Here is a 15,238-nt window from a genome sequence, read left to right as displayed (position 1 = left end):
CATTGGCTTGGTTGAAATCATCAAGATTAAGGATGTCAGCCATGGAGGCAGGGTCACTTGCGGCGAGACCAGTGCGGCATGGGAGAAAAGCTGGGCCAATTCCCCTTTTCAGGGCCAGTCAGCTAAACATTTACATCAGAACTACAGTGTCAGGAATGCATGTTTGTATTCCTGACACTATAGTGTTCTTTTAAAATTTTTAAAAAGCAGCACAATTTCTACACCATATCTGGCATTAACTGAACACTCTGACATCAATCGTACTCCTATCACTCTCAGGCAGTCAGCCCAGTACATTAATCTCCCTGACTTAAAGGGACACTATAGTCACCTGAACAACTTTAGCTTAATGAAGCAGTTTTGGTGTATAGAACATGCCCCTGCAGCCTCACTGCTCAATCCTCTGCCATTTAGGAGTTAAATACCTTTGTTTATGAACCCTAGTCACACCTCCCTGCATGTGACTTGCACAGCCTTCCATAAACACTTCCTGTAAAGAGAGCCCTATTTAGGCTTTCTTTATTGCAAGTTCTGTTTAATTAAGATTTTCTTATCCCCTGCTATGTTAATAGCTTGCTAGACCCTGCAAGAGCCTCCTGTATGTGATTAAAGTTAAATTTAGAGATTGAGATGCAATTATTTAAGGTAAATTGCATCTGTTTGAAAGTGAAACCAGTTTTTTTTTTCATGCAGGCTCTGTCAATCATAGCCAGGGGAGGTGTGGCTAGGGCTGCATAAACAGAAACAAAGTAATTTAACTCCTAAATGACAGTGAATTGAGCAGTGAAATTGCAGGGGAATGATCTATACACTAAAACTGCTTTATTTAGCTAAAGTAATTTAGGTGACTATAGTGTTCCTTTAAGCTGAGTTCCCTATATGTGAAAATACAGAGGGGTGACACTTCATCGGCTGCTGGCTGGAGTTTCCAGATGGCGTACGGTGACTGGGAGAGGTAAGAGAGGTATCGGTAAGTCACAAGATGATTATCAGAAATATGCAAAATTTACACTAAGCGAGTAGGCCAGGAATTAGTGGCTTCTACCTAAAAGGAGTATTTTTACATGGTAATAATAGTGTGGAGAACAAAGTGTACGCATGCCCACAGCTCCATTAGCTATAAGACCTGTGAAAGATACATAATGTTTTTAGAGTGAGCAAGCTACTATCTGCTTGTAATGTTTGGGGGTAGAAGGGGGGAGGGGGGATTAAATTCATCTTACAAAGAATGGTGTAATTTTCAAAAGAAAAAAAAAAGAACTTAAAAAAAAATAAAAAATATTGGTGTTTACAAATAGAATAATTTCTTAGATTCCACAAAACACAGAAGTACTCCCCAAAAAAAGACAAGACACTAAAAACTAGGAGGTATCGTGTCATCTTGCTTAATGGGAGCAAAGTGCAGGTAATTCACAAGGATAAAAACCCATGATAAAAATCACTAACATTACTTTATCTATGGCATTCAGATTAGATTGCAGGGCTTTATTATATATTGTGGGGTAAATTCCAAAGCAACTACAGAAAAAGCTATTTTTTTCACTTTGGCAAAGGTTCATCAGTCCATCACTCCGTTAATATCAAACATGGTATCTCCCATCAGGCCTTGGCAGTAATGATTAACTGGCTGTTTATCATGTACATGCTTTCATCGGCATAAGAAAATGATTACCGAAAAAAAAAAAAATCTAAGCTCTCAACACATCCTAATTTGTAATCAGTGTGGAGACAGACTGATGACTGCATAACTAACATCCCTCGTCAACATCATCAAGATGATGATTCCTGTTCAAATCCAATGCAATGTTCCTCATACAAGCACAGTAAGAGCCACAAAATGAAACCAATGACTGACAGTCACTAGGGGCATGGGTATTGAAACGTGTGATTTCTCAGGAATTGCATCGTTTTCATCTGCAAAGGTGCAGCAGGATTGTCCCAAAATGAGTTTATTAAGATGAGGCAATTTTGGAGCCCAGCGTCCATAAGTACCATAACCACTGCATCTCAATGTAGGGCTTACTCAGCACTGTCAGGTGGCACCTGATGTATTAATTGAAGTGTACCCTGCTAAAGAACCCTAATGTTAACAAGTCACAAAACATGATGATAAATGAGATCCAACAACTATAGCCCGTTGTCAACACACCAATTTCAGAGAACCCAAGACACGATAATGATGTTTATGAAATAAATGTCTCTCAGCATAAAGTCAACATTGACTTCTAATATTTGATGATAGTGACAGAAACAAGAAAGCGTTTAGGTTTTGCTATGCCCACAGACATGAAAACAAGATTAAGATTAAACAATGGCAACTTACTGAACCATTTAAAAAAAAAATTATTTTTTTTAGTAAGTAGAAGATAATTTTAGTTTAACACATGTGACAATTTAAATAGGAATCTTAAAGTTAAATTGTCACAAATTCCAAGTGATTTTTTATATTTAAGGCCAATATGGTTGAACCATACTTACAATTGAACTATTTTGGCCTTAAATTTAAAATCCACTTAGAATTCTTAGCAATTCTCACTTTATGTTTGGTTATTGTCACATGGGATACAGAAATAACACATGTGGTGGAGATTCAGAGACGTGTCCCACTTATTCTGAATAACGTATGGAAGTAATTTTACAGGTTTTTAGAAAAACAGGAATTCAAGTCAAAAAGCATAAAAATAAAATCTAGGCTTCACACAAGATTTCTCATTTAAGAAACTCATACAGCTCTTTAAGTAGAATTGGCAGTGACATTTTAAGGGTAAGAGGACAATCTAGTTGAACGATTTGACCAAATATATGTGTGGCAAGGCTGTTCAACCTTGGTTTATCCAGCTATTGTGTAAACTGCAATTTAACAAAAGCTGGAGGTCCAAGGTTGGACACGCTTACTGTATGACCTTTTACCTCTAGAATGTGCTCACGGACTATTGATCTGTATTCATTTTTCCCCAATATGTTTATTAAAGACGGGTAAAGCAATAACACTGATGTGCATTTCAATACACTGTTTGTCCAAAATCAGTTTCTTTATATCCCTGATTATGATGCTTTATATCCCTGATTATGATGCTTTAGTCAAAAAGTGGGTATATCATCCAAGTACTCAGTATATTCATTTTGGAGTCCTGTTACCTCTTGAACCAGTAGATTTCTTCAGGGTCCGATATCCCATGCTCCCTCATCTTTTGTATCATTTGTGCACTTTTCTTAATGGCCACTTCGTAGCGTTCGCTGCGAGACAGGAAATTGGGGTCCTCATGTTGAAAATCGGGGTCGTTGAGCACCAGACTTTCTGTACGGTTAAAATAACACCAAAATTACAGTAGATAGAAATATAAGCTACTTAGAAGGTCTAAGTGGGACAATTGGGAAAATTACACAAAACCTCAAATGTCAAATTGAAGTGCAGTGACGTTGTTTATATAAATACATAGTACATTCCCTCAGACAAAAAAAAATCTATACGATAATCAAATCACTTTTATATTTTGGCACAACTGTCACCTGGTATTTAATAAACCAATTACACATTTTCTCAATTTTTTTTTCTTATCCTGAACACCCAATGTACAATATTCAAGAAATGCAGTTCTGAAGGTGAAGTTTAAACCTGGAGTAATCACTATGGCAGGGGTCAGCAAACTTCTGCACTCCAAATGTTGTGACCTACATCCCCCATAATGCTCTTACAGCCATAATTCTGGCTCAGCATCAAAGGGACATGTAGTCCAGAACATCTGGAGGGCAGAATATTGTCTTCCACTGGCACTGTGAAAATCAACAATATATTTGCAGAGATAACTTCATATTTATTACTTTATCATATAACTAATATTTAAAACCTAAAACTCGAAAGTTTTAGCATCAGATTCTAAATTATTTAAGAATATGCCCCAGTCAAGTTTGTCCCAGTATTTGCTGTAACTCTATCTGGTTCACTTATGGTTAACTTTGCATAGACTACAAATCTCATCATGCTCAGCCAGCCTGATAGATCTTAGTCCACATCAATTGGTAAAGGTTAACTATCCCTGATTTAAGGTATCTCCCCACCCTGACACTCACCAATCTCTCTCCTTCTCCTGGTTCTCTCTGGGGACCCATCCAGGATGTATGTGATGGTTTCTGGGTTGAATGAGGCTGCAGCCCGCTCTCTGCTCAGATCTGGGTTCATGGCTGAACTGTCACCTGGAAGTGGCCAGAGGAACCTTTGCCTTGACATGTGATAGCATTAGCCACGCCCCCGTTTCTGCCATAGAACTGTGATTGGTTGTTCAGGCCTGGGAGCTGCGGACTACATCTCCCGGCGAGCCTAGCAGCCAGGTACTGGGACTGACAACTCCCGGCATGCCTTGCGCGCTCATTTTCACACATTGTATGAATATGGCTGGGTGAGTTACAAGAAGGGAACTGGGAGGCCAGAAAAAAAAGCAGCTTGTAGTACTTGCCTCAATTATTATTATTATTATTTTTCTTTACAGAGACAGTAAACAGAAAACTTATATTTTATATTATTTCAGTGTCCAAACAATGTCTATATGCAATCTGTGTCAGTGTTTCCAAGTACAGGTATCAATTTACTTAATTTCCAAGAAATAATGTCATTTCACATGTGTATCTGCCATTTGTAAGGCTCATTGAGAAGGGGGGGAGGCAGGCGCATTCCTAGTGGTCCTTACACTCTGCGCAGCTAACGAAAGCAGAAGAAAACCTCACCGTCTGTCTGATTTCACGCCAGGGATGGCGTTTCTTCCCCCAATTATAAGAGTTCAGAATTGCATAGAAATCGTCGCTTTTTATAAACTGTCAAAAATATGACGGACATATTTTTGTGTCTGGAGTGTTCTTTTAAGGGACACTATAGTCACCAGAACTACAGCTTAATGTAGTTGTTCTGGTGAGTATAGTCAGTTCCTGCAGGCCTTTTCACGTAAACACTGGCTTTTCAGAGAGAAGACCGTGTTAACATTGCTCCCTAAGGACACCTCAGGTGGCAGTCACTCAGACGGCCGCTAAAGGTGCTTTCTGGGTCGTGCATTGATGCATTGATTTGATTAGATGCTGATTGGAAAGGGTTGTGTTAGGCTCCGCCCTCCACCTCCTTGGCTGAGATCATCAATATTGACGATTTTATCCAATCCAATGCTTTCCCAAAGGAAAGCATTGGATTGGCTGATATAGTCAATACTGATGTTCTTAGCCAAATAGGCGGGATGGGGACCAAGCCAGTGCCGGGGGATCCTCGCGGTGCTGGAATAAAGGTTAGTTTTACAGCATTTTAAGGTAGGCAAGGGAGGGGGGGGGGGAGGGGGCAGTAACTTAAATAGTGTTTTTAACACCATAGGGTCAGTAATACACATTTGTACTCCTAATCCTATAGTGTTCCTTTAATGTACATACTGACTTTAGTGTGGTTTACATTAGATGTATTCAGCAGTATGCCTTGAGGACTGGGTTGAGCCCAATTGAGCTGCACCTTACTGATGAACAATGAATGCTTGCAGTGAACATGTCAAGCACCATAACTGCTACAGTGGTGCCTCTCGGTGTAATTTGTCAAACCGTTTTAGAACAGTTTGAAAATGTATCTGGGTTCTCTGGTCGCCAATGACACATTCGATCTTCTCTTGTAGGTGAAGAAGGGTGTCTTCATAAAGCTAAACCTATCTAAACCAGGACCGTGCTCAACTGGCACTCTCAGCAAATGAACACAACCCTGCATGGCCTTGCCTTGCTCAGTGGAGCTAACTGGATTTTACTGTAAGGAGAATCCAGGAAGCAGGAGCTGCAGGTGCCAAGCAAGACCCAGGTAAGTGTTCAAACTGTTCTTATTGACAAACTATAATGAGAGGGCAACAGAGAACTTGCACTGTAACCACTACGGATTCTCTGGGTTTGCTCTTTTATGCAGACTTGCCAGCATTTCAGGTCCAGACTACCCTCGTGAGTGGCATTGGGCTTTTATGCAAATTACATATTTTCCTTCTCTGTTGGCACAAGTAAGCTAAAACCGTGTGTGGTACCTGAGCTGGTACTAACCAGAGGTCAAGCTACAGAGTTTTTGCCAGTTGCCAGTATTTATGAATTCTGTTTTGACTTATGTCCATATCACCAAGATTACCATGAGTTAAATGGGTAAATCAGATGTGAACCCCTTGCTTACTATCTCCAGGATGGTATTAGCTCACTGAAGAAGCCCATAGAAGACCAAAAAGACTATCTCTGTATCTCCTGTACAGACGGCACTTACTGATATTTTGTGTTTATATTGCTCATGTGGATGGGATCATTCCAATATGCAAATATTTTACACTAAAATATCCAGTCTGTGGCCCACTATTCACATTAACTACTGGCTATTGTAGTAGTACAGTTAAAATATACTATTATGCTGGCCTTATAGTAGAATGCCTCAGATGCCCACAATATCTCCTAACTTCTTTTATCTCTGCCCGGTGCTCCACCTTGAGGCTTTCCTGTTGTCAAAAGTATAATTTATTTCTCAATAAATCAATGATGAGACTCTGTCTTAGTAATTTGGTGCAGTTTTGGATACACGTTTTAAAGAAGGATTTTACAGGAAAACATAAACAAACTTAGTATAGAAGAGTTTAGTTGGGGGCGTGGCCTGACCAGGGATCGAACTGGACGTGGCTGTGTAGAGCTCCGGCCCCAACGCACAATCTAAAGCTTACTTTAGCAGTATTTTAGATACTATTGCCAAGCATGGATAAACGGAACCTCAAGAAACAGCCCAGGAAGGGAACCGAGGGGGGTACGTCGGTCCTGGACCTGATGACGGCCCATAAAACCGGGTCTCCGGATCCCCAAGATGGCGCCGGACGGAGCCCCTCACACCGACCATCCTCACCACACGAGGCACTGGGTGAAAAAAGAAACAAGGGCGAAACGTCGCAAATCTTGGACCGCCTCGCTGAAGTCCAGGCTTACCTGGCAGGCGAAATCGTAAACTCCACAGCGGTCCTCCGAAGTGAGATTGCGGCCTTGGGTACACGCACCGCCCAACTCGAGGAGCGGATGGAGGCCACAGCCAAGGCCCATAATGCGGCGGTGACCCACCTTAATGGCCTGGCGGCCTGGATGACTGACGCAGAGCTGGCTATCGAAGATATGTCCAATAGATCGAGGAGAAACAATCTCCGTGTTCGTGGCCTACCGGAGGGTGAAAAGGAGGGCATGCTGCCGACCATCCTTATGGCGTTGTTTAGACCCCTTTTGCCGGATCTCTCCGAAGATAGATGGCACATGGAAAGGGCTCATCGTGCCCTCCGAACGAGAAGAGCTGAAATCAACTCCCCTCGGGATGTCATTGTCCGCTTTCTGTTCTTCCAGACGAAGGAAGCACTAATGCGCAAAACCAGAGAGGCCAAGTTAATGCATGACGGCAAGGAACTACAGGTATACCAAGATTTAGCCCCCAGCACGCTGCAGAGGAGGCGAGAGTGGAGGCCCGTTACGGAAGCCCTGCGAGGGGCGAACATACAGTATGCTTGGGGGTTCCCATTTCGCCTGATGGCTTTTAGAGGGGGGAAGACCCTTACCCTGACCCCTAACGGAGACCCGAGAAGCTTCTTGGATGCCCTGGGAGTAGCTGCACGAGGGGACCTGCCAGATATGAGGCCTACGCAACAGGGGCTGGACTCTCTTCCGATTGAATGGCAGGAGGTGGGAGCTCGTCGGCGATGACTTCGGAGGCCGGTATAGTATGTTGGCCCTGGGATAAATCTCCTCGAACCAGAGGCCCTGTGGGGGGGGGGACCGGGACTGTGCTTGGGTGGGTTTTTGGGCATGCGGAACCCTGGACCTCCCTGGTCTCTCGGTGCTGGATTGGTGAGCGGGGGGCTCCTGGCGGTACTGGGGAGGGGGCCCTGGGTGATTTGTTACGGCCATCCAGGCAACTGATGCGGGGGCTGGGGACTGTCTCCCATATATGATCGCTTGGCCTCCCAGTGTGTGTGAGAATGGGAGCGAAGTTTCGCAGCAGGGAGCCTCGGACTCTTCCATACAGGCCCCCGGGTGGCTTACAGTTGCAGGACTGACACAAACTCTATGGGCTCTTTGATAGCTTTATCGCCCAAGCAGCCCCCTAGCCTGATGTACCCTGTTTATAGTTTCACTCTTGCTTGTTTTATGCACGAAGGCAGGGGTACGGGATTTTCCTACCGCTTTAGGGGGGCCGGCACGCTGGGTAATCTGCACGACAGGTTGACCGGGCCCGGCATACTGCCGGGAACCATGTCTTCTACGCAAACCTGTGCAGAAGTTGCTGTTATTTTTTTCTTCAGTTTCGAATCAAAAGAGGGGGGTATGTCTTAGGAAGGAATAATGGTGGCCGGGGTACAATCGTACCGTCGGAGATAATGGGACAAGGTGACAAGAAATAGCTAATAACCGTAGTCGCCTCCCGACGACGACTATAAGTATTCACAGAATTTTACACGTTAACACAAAAATGTACTTAAAAAAAAAAAAGGGGGAGACGGTATAATTAAAACGCAAAAAACAAAAAACAAAAAAAGGGAAAAATCACCATTACATTAAAAGTTCTCTTTGCACCATGTATGTAGATTAGTTACAAGTAATGTTTATCTCATGGAGGGAAAAAAGGAGTAAAAACAGAAAAATTTAAAATATTAAAAAAATATCGATTTCTAATTAATAACGCAGGAACTAAAGAAAATAAGTGAAATGTTAAACAGATAAGATCGCAAAGGGCAGGTTGAATGCATGCCGCCATTATTGTATAATTAAGACCTGAAGGCGAGAACTTAGTGTGTGACCCTGCCTGGGACGTCGACGGAGACCCCGGACACCCCAAGGGCCGTAGGGGCATAGTTGCAGTGCCTATCCCATGTGGATAGCCGCTGGGGGCTGCATAGCGGCACTAGGATCCTGGGGGGTCGAGGGGGGAGGATGAGAGTAGAAAGGGACACAGATTGGAGGAGTGAGGGCTACAGCCCTTTTTAGGGATAGGAAGTCCCAAGTCGTACGGCCATACCACTGTTTTTAGTCCCCTTTCTTTTGAAAAAAAATTTCTTTGAAATATTATGTTGTCAAGTTGCTACATGCCTAAACGAAAAACAAAAAATGGGAAAAACAACCAGTACGTTAAAAATTCTCTTTGCACTATGTATTTAGTTTAGTTACAAATAAAGTTTATTTCATGGGAGAAAAAAGGAGTAAAACAGAAAAATGTGAACTATTTTAAAAAGACTATCGATTTCTAATTAATAATGCAGGACCTAGGAAAATATGTGAATTGTTAAATAGATAAGATCGCAAAGGGTAGGATGATTGCATGCCGCCATTATTGAAGGCAATTATTGAAGGCAAGAACTTAGTATGTGACCCTACCTGGTACGTCGACGGAGACCCCAGACACCCCAAAGGTCGTAAGGGCATGGTTGCAGTGCCTATCCCATGTGGATAGCCGCTGGGGGCTGCATAACGGCACTAGGATTCTGGGGGGTCGGGGGAGGATGAGAGTAGAAAGGGACACAGATTGGAGGAGTCAAGGCTACAGCCCTTTTTAGGGATAGGAAGTCCCAAGTCGCACGGCCATACCACTGTTTTTAGCCCCCCTTCTTTTGAAATATTTGTTGAAATATTTGTTGAAATGTTATGTTGTCAAGTTGTTACATGCTTACACACTTTGTTTTACCTGTCGCAGAGCCTTAGGGCGGGCGAGCACTCTGTACGGCGCCCTAGTTGCTCCTATTGGAGAGCAATTTCGTTGCCATGCTGTGTATTTTACAATGTCTATGTACAATTTCTGTAAACACCATTGTGCTGAGGGGGATGGGCTCGTGATCCCGCATCTTCCTCCGACGCTGGACGCGGTTGGAATGCGGGGTCTTGACCCCACTGACGCCTGGCGGAGAGTAAGACCAGGCAATATTGGTGGAGCGCCAGATGTGCACCACTTTCTCTTATTTGATTCAATTTCCTTTTTTTTGTTTCCCTCTTATTCTCTCTTTCTTTTCTTCCTTTTCCTGAATTTCATTTTCTCTCTTTTTCCCTGTTTTATCCTGGGGGCGTCGCGGAGGAGATGGAGGGCGGGGGCGTGGAGGAGACAGAGGTGGGCGTGCACTGCAGCAGACCGAGTGGAACGGACTAATGGCAGTTAAAATAACTTCCCTGAACGTTAAGGGGCTTAACTCCCCAACCAAACGGAGACTATTATTTAGAGAAATTAAGAGAATGAGGACAGACATAGCTTTTATTCAAGAAACGCATCTTCCCCGACAGGCTAAATTTAAACTTAAAGACCACACATATAGCTCGACCTATGAAGCCAGGGCTTTATGCAAACGCAATGCAGTGGCGATCCTGATACGGAATAGCTGCCCCATCAAGGTAGTAGCCACTGAATCCGACACGGAGGGTCGTTATGTGATAGTCTCAGGCACCATGCTTTCCCACCATGTCCATTTAGTTAATGTATACGCTCCAAACCGCCCAGAGGCAGCCTTCTGGGAGTCACTACAGTCCAAACTGCAGACACTACCTCATGGGATGATCATTGTAGGGGGTGACATGAACGCGACACCTTGTCCAGCAGTGGACAGGAAGACAGACGGTGGCATGCATAGGTCCCAGGGCAGGGGGAGCCAGGACAAACTGCTACAAACTTTCATTGCGGGCTCGGGGTTGGTGGACGCGTGGAGAGCACATCATCCAAGTACAAAAGACTACACCTTCTTTTCGGCCCCGCATGGATCCTACTCCAGGATCGACATGTTCTTGGTCAATACCGGGTGCCTACCGAGGATACTTGGCACGGACATTGGGACCAGGCCCGGACTGGCCATCGGGCACACCGGGCAAATGCTGTGTGTCTCCATCAAAGATCTCCCTCACCGGCCCAGAGACACTGTAACACTGCTATGCCGTGTGGGAGGGAGGAGAGAACCGGCGGAGCTCTAGCCAGCAGGATCCTCTCGCGAGGTCTGAGCGTTGCCGCGGTTACTGCGGCAACGCTCAGATCTCGCAAGAGTGAACTCTAGTCTGCAGGGGGCTAGAGTTCACTCTCACCACTGGACCACCAGGGAAGGCAGCATGGTCCCCCTCCCACGCAGAACGGCTCCCCACACCCAGGCAGACCGCGCCAGGCTAAGGTAAGGAGGGAGGGGGATATAATTTTTTTTTTTTTACTTATTAATAACAAACATATTTAAATTTAAATTAAAAAAAAATCCCTAAGCCAGGGGGTCCCTCAATCCTTCCTTAAACTGACCCTTTAGCATACTTGAGGCAGCAGTTTCCTTATGTTTCCCCATGTTTTCTTTTATGCTCTTGTGTTTGCTTATGTCTGCTCTCTGCATAACAACAGTATTCCAGTCAGTACCAGTGGTATTATCTCTCCTGTTTCATATAACTACCTAACTATTGTTCTATCTGAAAAAATATGCATCCAGATAACATGTCTAGCTTGTATATCAGCTTTTCTATATACACTGTTATGTCTGCCTTTACTCATGACAAAAAAAAAGAGGCTGTTTGTTCACGGAGCCTATCTTACTTGACTGCATTTAATGTTAACGTGCTGATTGCTCCTACTGCTATTTTCTGTTGTTCATAACGTCTCAAATAAAATAAAGAATTAAAAAAAAAAATCACACTAACAGCCCCCTCACATACACACACACACACACACATCACCCCCAGACACACACAGCACCCAGACACACACATCACCCCCAGACACACACAGCACCCAGACACACACAGCACCCCCAGACACACACAGCACCCCCAGACACACACAGCACCCCCAGACACACACAGCACCCCCAGACACACACAGCACCCCCAGACACACACATCACCCCCAGACACACACACACATCACCCCCAGACACACACACACATCACCCCCAGACACACACACATCACCCCCAGACACACACACACAGCACCCCCAGACACACACAACACCCCCAGACAGTGGTGTATCTTGGTTTTGTGCTGCCCTAGGCAGGACAAAACTCAGACACCCCCCCGCGCGCGCGCCACCCCCACCCAACCCTTCCCCGCCTTCTAAATACACACACATTCACTGACAGATACGCATACACTAGCTAACAGACAAACACAGTCAGACACACACAGTCGGACACACACACACTAACAAACACACACAGTCGGACACACACACACTAACAGACACACACAGTGAGACACACACACACTAACAAACACACACAGTCGGACACACATACTAACAAAGACACACAGTCGGACACACACACACTAACAAACACACACAGTCGGCCACACACACACACTAACAGACACACACAGTGAGACACACACAGTCGGACACACACTAACAAACACACACAGTCGGACACACACACACTAACAGACACACACAGTGAGACACACACACTAACAGACACACACTGTCGGACACACACAGTCAGACACACACAGTCAGACACACACACAGTCAGACACACACACAGTCAGACACACACACTAACAGACACACACACTAACACACACAGTCACAGACACACACTAACAGACACACACACACACACACACTAAAACACACACACACACTAACAGACACACACACACACTATCAGACACACACAGTCAGAGACACACACACACACACACACATTAACACATTTTTTTTTTTTTATTTACTCCCCCCCCCCAGCCTCCTTACCTTTGGGAATGCTGGGGGTGGGGGGGTTCTCCCATTCCCTGGTGGTCCAGTGGCTGCAGGGCGGCACTGGCTGGCAGGCTGGGCGGCCGGCGAGGGAGCTCTTCCCCTGAGCTCTCTGCTCAGCTCCCTCGCGCGCCGCCCGCAGAGTGAGACTGGGAGGCGGAACCGGAATATGACGTCATATTCCGGCTCCCAGTCTCACTCTGCGGGCGGCGCGCGAGGGAGCTGAGCAGAGAGCTCAGGGGAAGAGCTCCCTCGCCGGCCGCCCAGCAACCAGCAACCAGCCTGCCCGCCCGCCCGCCCGCCCGCCCAGCAACCAGCCCAGCAGCAGGTCTGTTAGCCGCAAGGCTAACAAGACATTTGCCCTGGGCATTTGGGGGCGGCGTTTTTTGCCGCCCCCTGGAAAATGCCCCCAAGGCAAATGCCTTGTTTGCCTCGCGGATAATACGCCCCTGCCCCCAGACACACAGCACCCCCAGACACACACAGCACCCCCAGACACACACAGCACCCCCAGACACACACAGCACCCCCAGACACACACAGCACCCCCAGACACACACAGCACCCAGACACACACAGCACCCCCAGACACACACATCACCCAGACACACACATCACCCCCAGACACAGACAGCACCCTCAGACAGACAGCACCCTCGCTCACACACACATATATATTTGTCTGTTAACTCACTGAGGGTTATTATATATATATATATATATATATATATATATATATATATATATAAAATAACCCTCAGTGAGTTAACAGACAAAGAAAATTAGAAACCTAGAATGTGACGGCAGATAAAAACACCCTCAGACACAGCACCCCTCTTACATACACACACACTGCACCCCTCACACATACAATACGTCCAAATATATATATATACACACACACACACACACACTACAGCACCCCACACACTGCACCACTACACACATTACGCTCCAGATACACGCTAGATCCCTTACCCTATATGCACTCTTAATCCTCTCCTACACACACACACACAATCTCCTATACACACTCTGGGTCCTTTACACACTAGATCTCCTACACACACACACACTGCACCACATACACACACACTACATTCCTTGTCCGCAAACACATTCAACATTCTCTAAACACACCCTCTCTACAACCCCTACACACACTACGTCACCTATACACACACACTACAGCCCGTATGCACACACTCGCTACATCCCCTATAACACTATGCCCCCTATACGTACTCTCTCTACAGCCCCTAGCCACACATTACACCACAAACACAAATTTAATTGACCTATTTACACAATACCACACCACACTCTACACACACGCAATCCCACAAGCAGGCTCCAAACGCATGCACCATACACTTTCCTGGCCCTTTTGTCCTCTGGTATCCCACTTGCGGAGACACCAGAGACAATTTATAAGCAAACACAGCGCAAGCATGTTATTAAATTTGCTTGCGCTGCGCAGCACAAATACAGGGCCTTTTTCTAATGCCAGAGCTCTTCAGCGGGGCTCTGCGCATTGAACCAACTTGCTCACTTTGAGAGGGGGCTTGCTTGTCATTAGTGATGACAAAACACACCCTCTCTGGCCCCGCCCCCTTCTTAGGGGGCCGCTCTGATTGAAAAATGCCCGGGCCTAATTTTTTTCCCAGTCCGGCCCTGATTGGGACTATCTCCTGGTCGGATCATGCCGACATCTCACTAACCCTGGGGAGGCTATGCGAAGCGACCCCGTGGACGTGGCGTCTCAACACATCTTTGCTGAAAGACCAGGATATAGCAAGCCAGATTAGGGCAGAGCTCGATCAATTTTTCGAGACCAACACAACCCCAGATGTGACACTAGCCACCGTGTGGGCGGCCCATAAAACGGTGATAAGAGGCACACTCATAAAAGTAGCGACAGCCAGAAAGAAATTGAAATTCCAGAAGCTGGAGGGCCTCCTGATAGACCTTAAGAGGGCGGAACAACAAAACCAGGGTAACCCGACGGAGCGCACCGCAGAGCGCTTGCGAGAGGTAAGGTTGGCAATACGCCAGCTGCTCCTCGACGACACGGCTAGATCCCTTACGTGGTCCAGAAGGAACTTCTACGAACATGCGAACAAAATGGATACCCTATTAGCCAGGGTCCTGAAACCTAGACACTGCGGGGGACACATTACGTCCATAAGACACAACGATGGCTCGACTAAAACTAGTCCACGGGATATCGCAGAGGTCTTCACGGACTATTATAAATCTCTGTACAATCACTCCCCGGGATCCGAGACGCGGGAGGCTGGGGACGAGGCTCGGACGCGGCGTTTCCTGGCAGACTTAGGGCTGCCCAAACTAGATCAGGCAGGGGCGGACGTACTAGCGGCAGAAATCACAAATGAGGAGGTAGCACAAGCTATAGCCGCCCTAAAGGGGAAGAAAGCTCCGGGACCTGACGGGTTCGACGGGAGCTACTATAAGGAATTCCGTGAGGAGCTGACCCCTCGCTTAACGGCTCTTTTCAACTAATTTAGA

The 15,238-nt window shown here is 45.8% G+C and overlaps 2 protein-coding genes across 5 annotated transcripts in view; one reads left to right on the top strand and one right to left on the bottom strand.

The window, feature by feature from the left end:
- ACOX1 (acyl-CoA oxidase 1) overlaps positions 1–4,215 on the bottom strand; it is a 45,497-nt gene extending 41,282 nt beyond the window's left edge. For all 4 annotated transcript variants that reach the window (XM_063459027.1, XM_063459028.1, XM_063459029.1 and 1 more), the window contains exons 1-2: positions 4,072–4,215; positions 3,139–3,298 (exon numbers count right to left, since the gene is read on the bottom strand). In XM_063459027.1, coding sequence (XP_063315097.1) covers positions 3,139–3,298; positions 4,072–4,180 — 269 coding nt within the window. In that variant the 5' untranslated portion in view covers positions 4,181–4,215. The remainder of the gene's footprint in view (positions 1–3,138; positions 3,299–4,071) is intronic.
- A 126-nt stretch (positions 4,216–4,341) lies between these two features.
- The window catches only part of TEN1 (TEN1 subunit of CST complex), a 28,645-nt gene continuing 17,748 nt past the window's right edge, over positions 4,342–15,238 (top strand). The window contains exons 1-2 of the mRNA XM_063425412.1: positions 4,342–4,397; positions 5,640–5,815. The gene's annotated coding sequence lies outside the window, so the exon portion shown is untranslated. The remainder of the gene's footprint in view (positions 4,398–5,639; positions 5,816–15,238) is intronic.

The sequence above is a fragment of the Pelobates fuscus genome, chromosome 6, assembly GCF_036172605.1.
Source record: "Pelobates fuscus isolate aPelFus1 chromosome 6, aPelFus1.pri, whole genome shotgun sequence".
Classification (NCBI taxonomy): Eukaryota; Metazoa; Chordata; class Amphibia; order Anura; family Pelobatidae; genus Pelobates; species Pelobates fuscus.
Note: the sequence above shows the minus strand (reverse complement) of the source record. Positions and strands in the feature narration are given on the sequence as shown.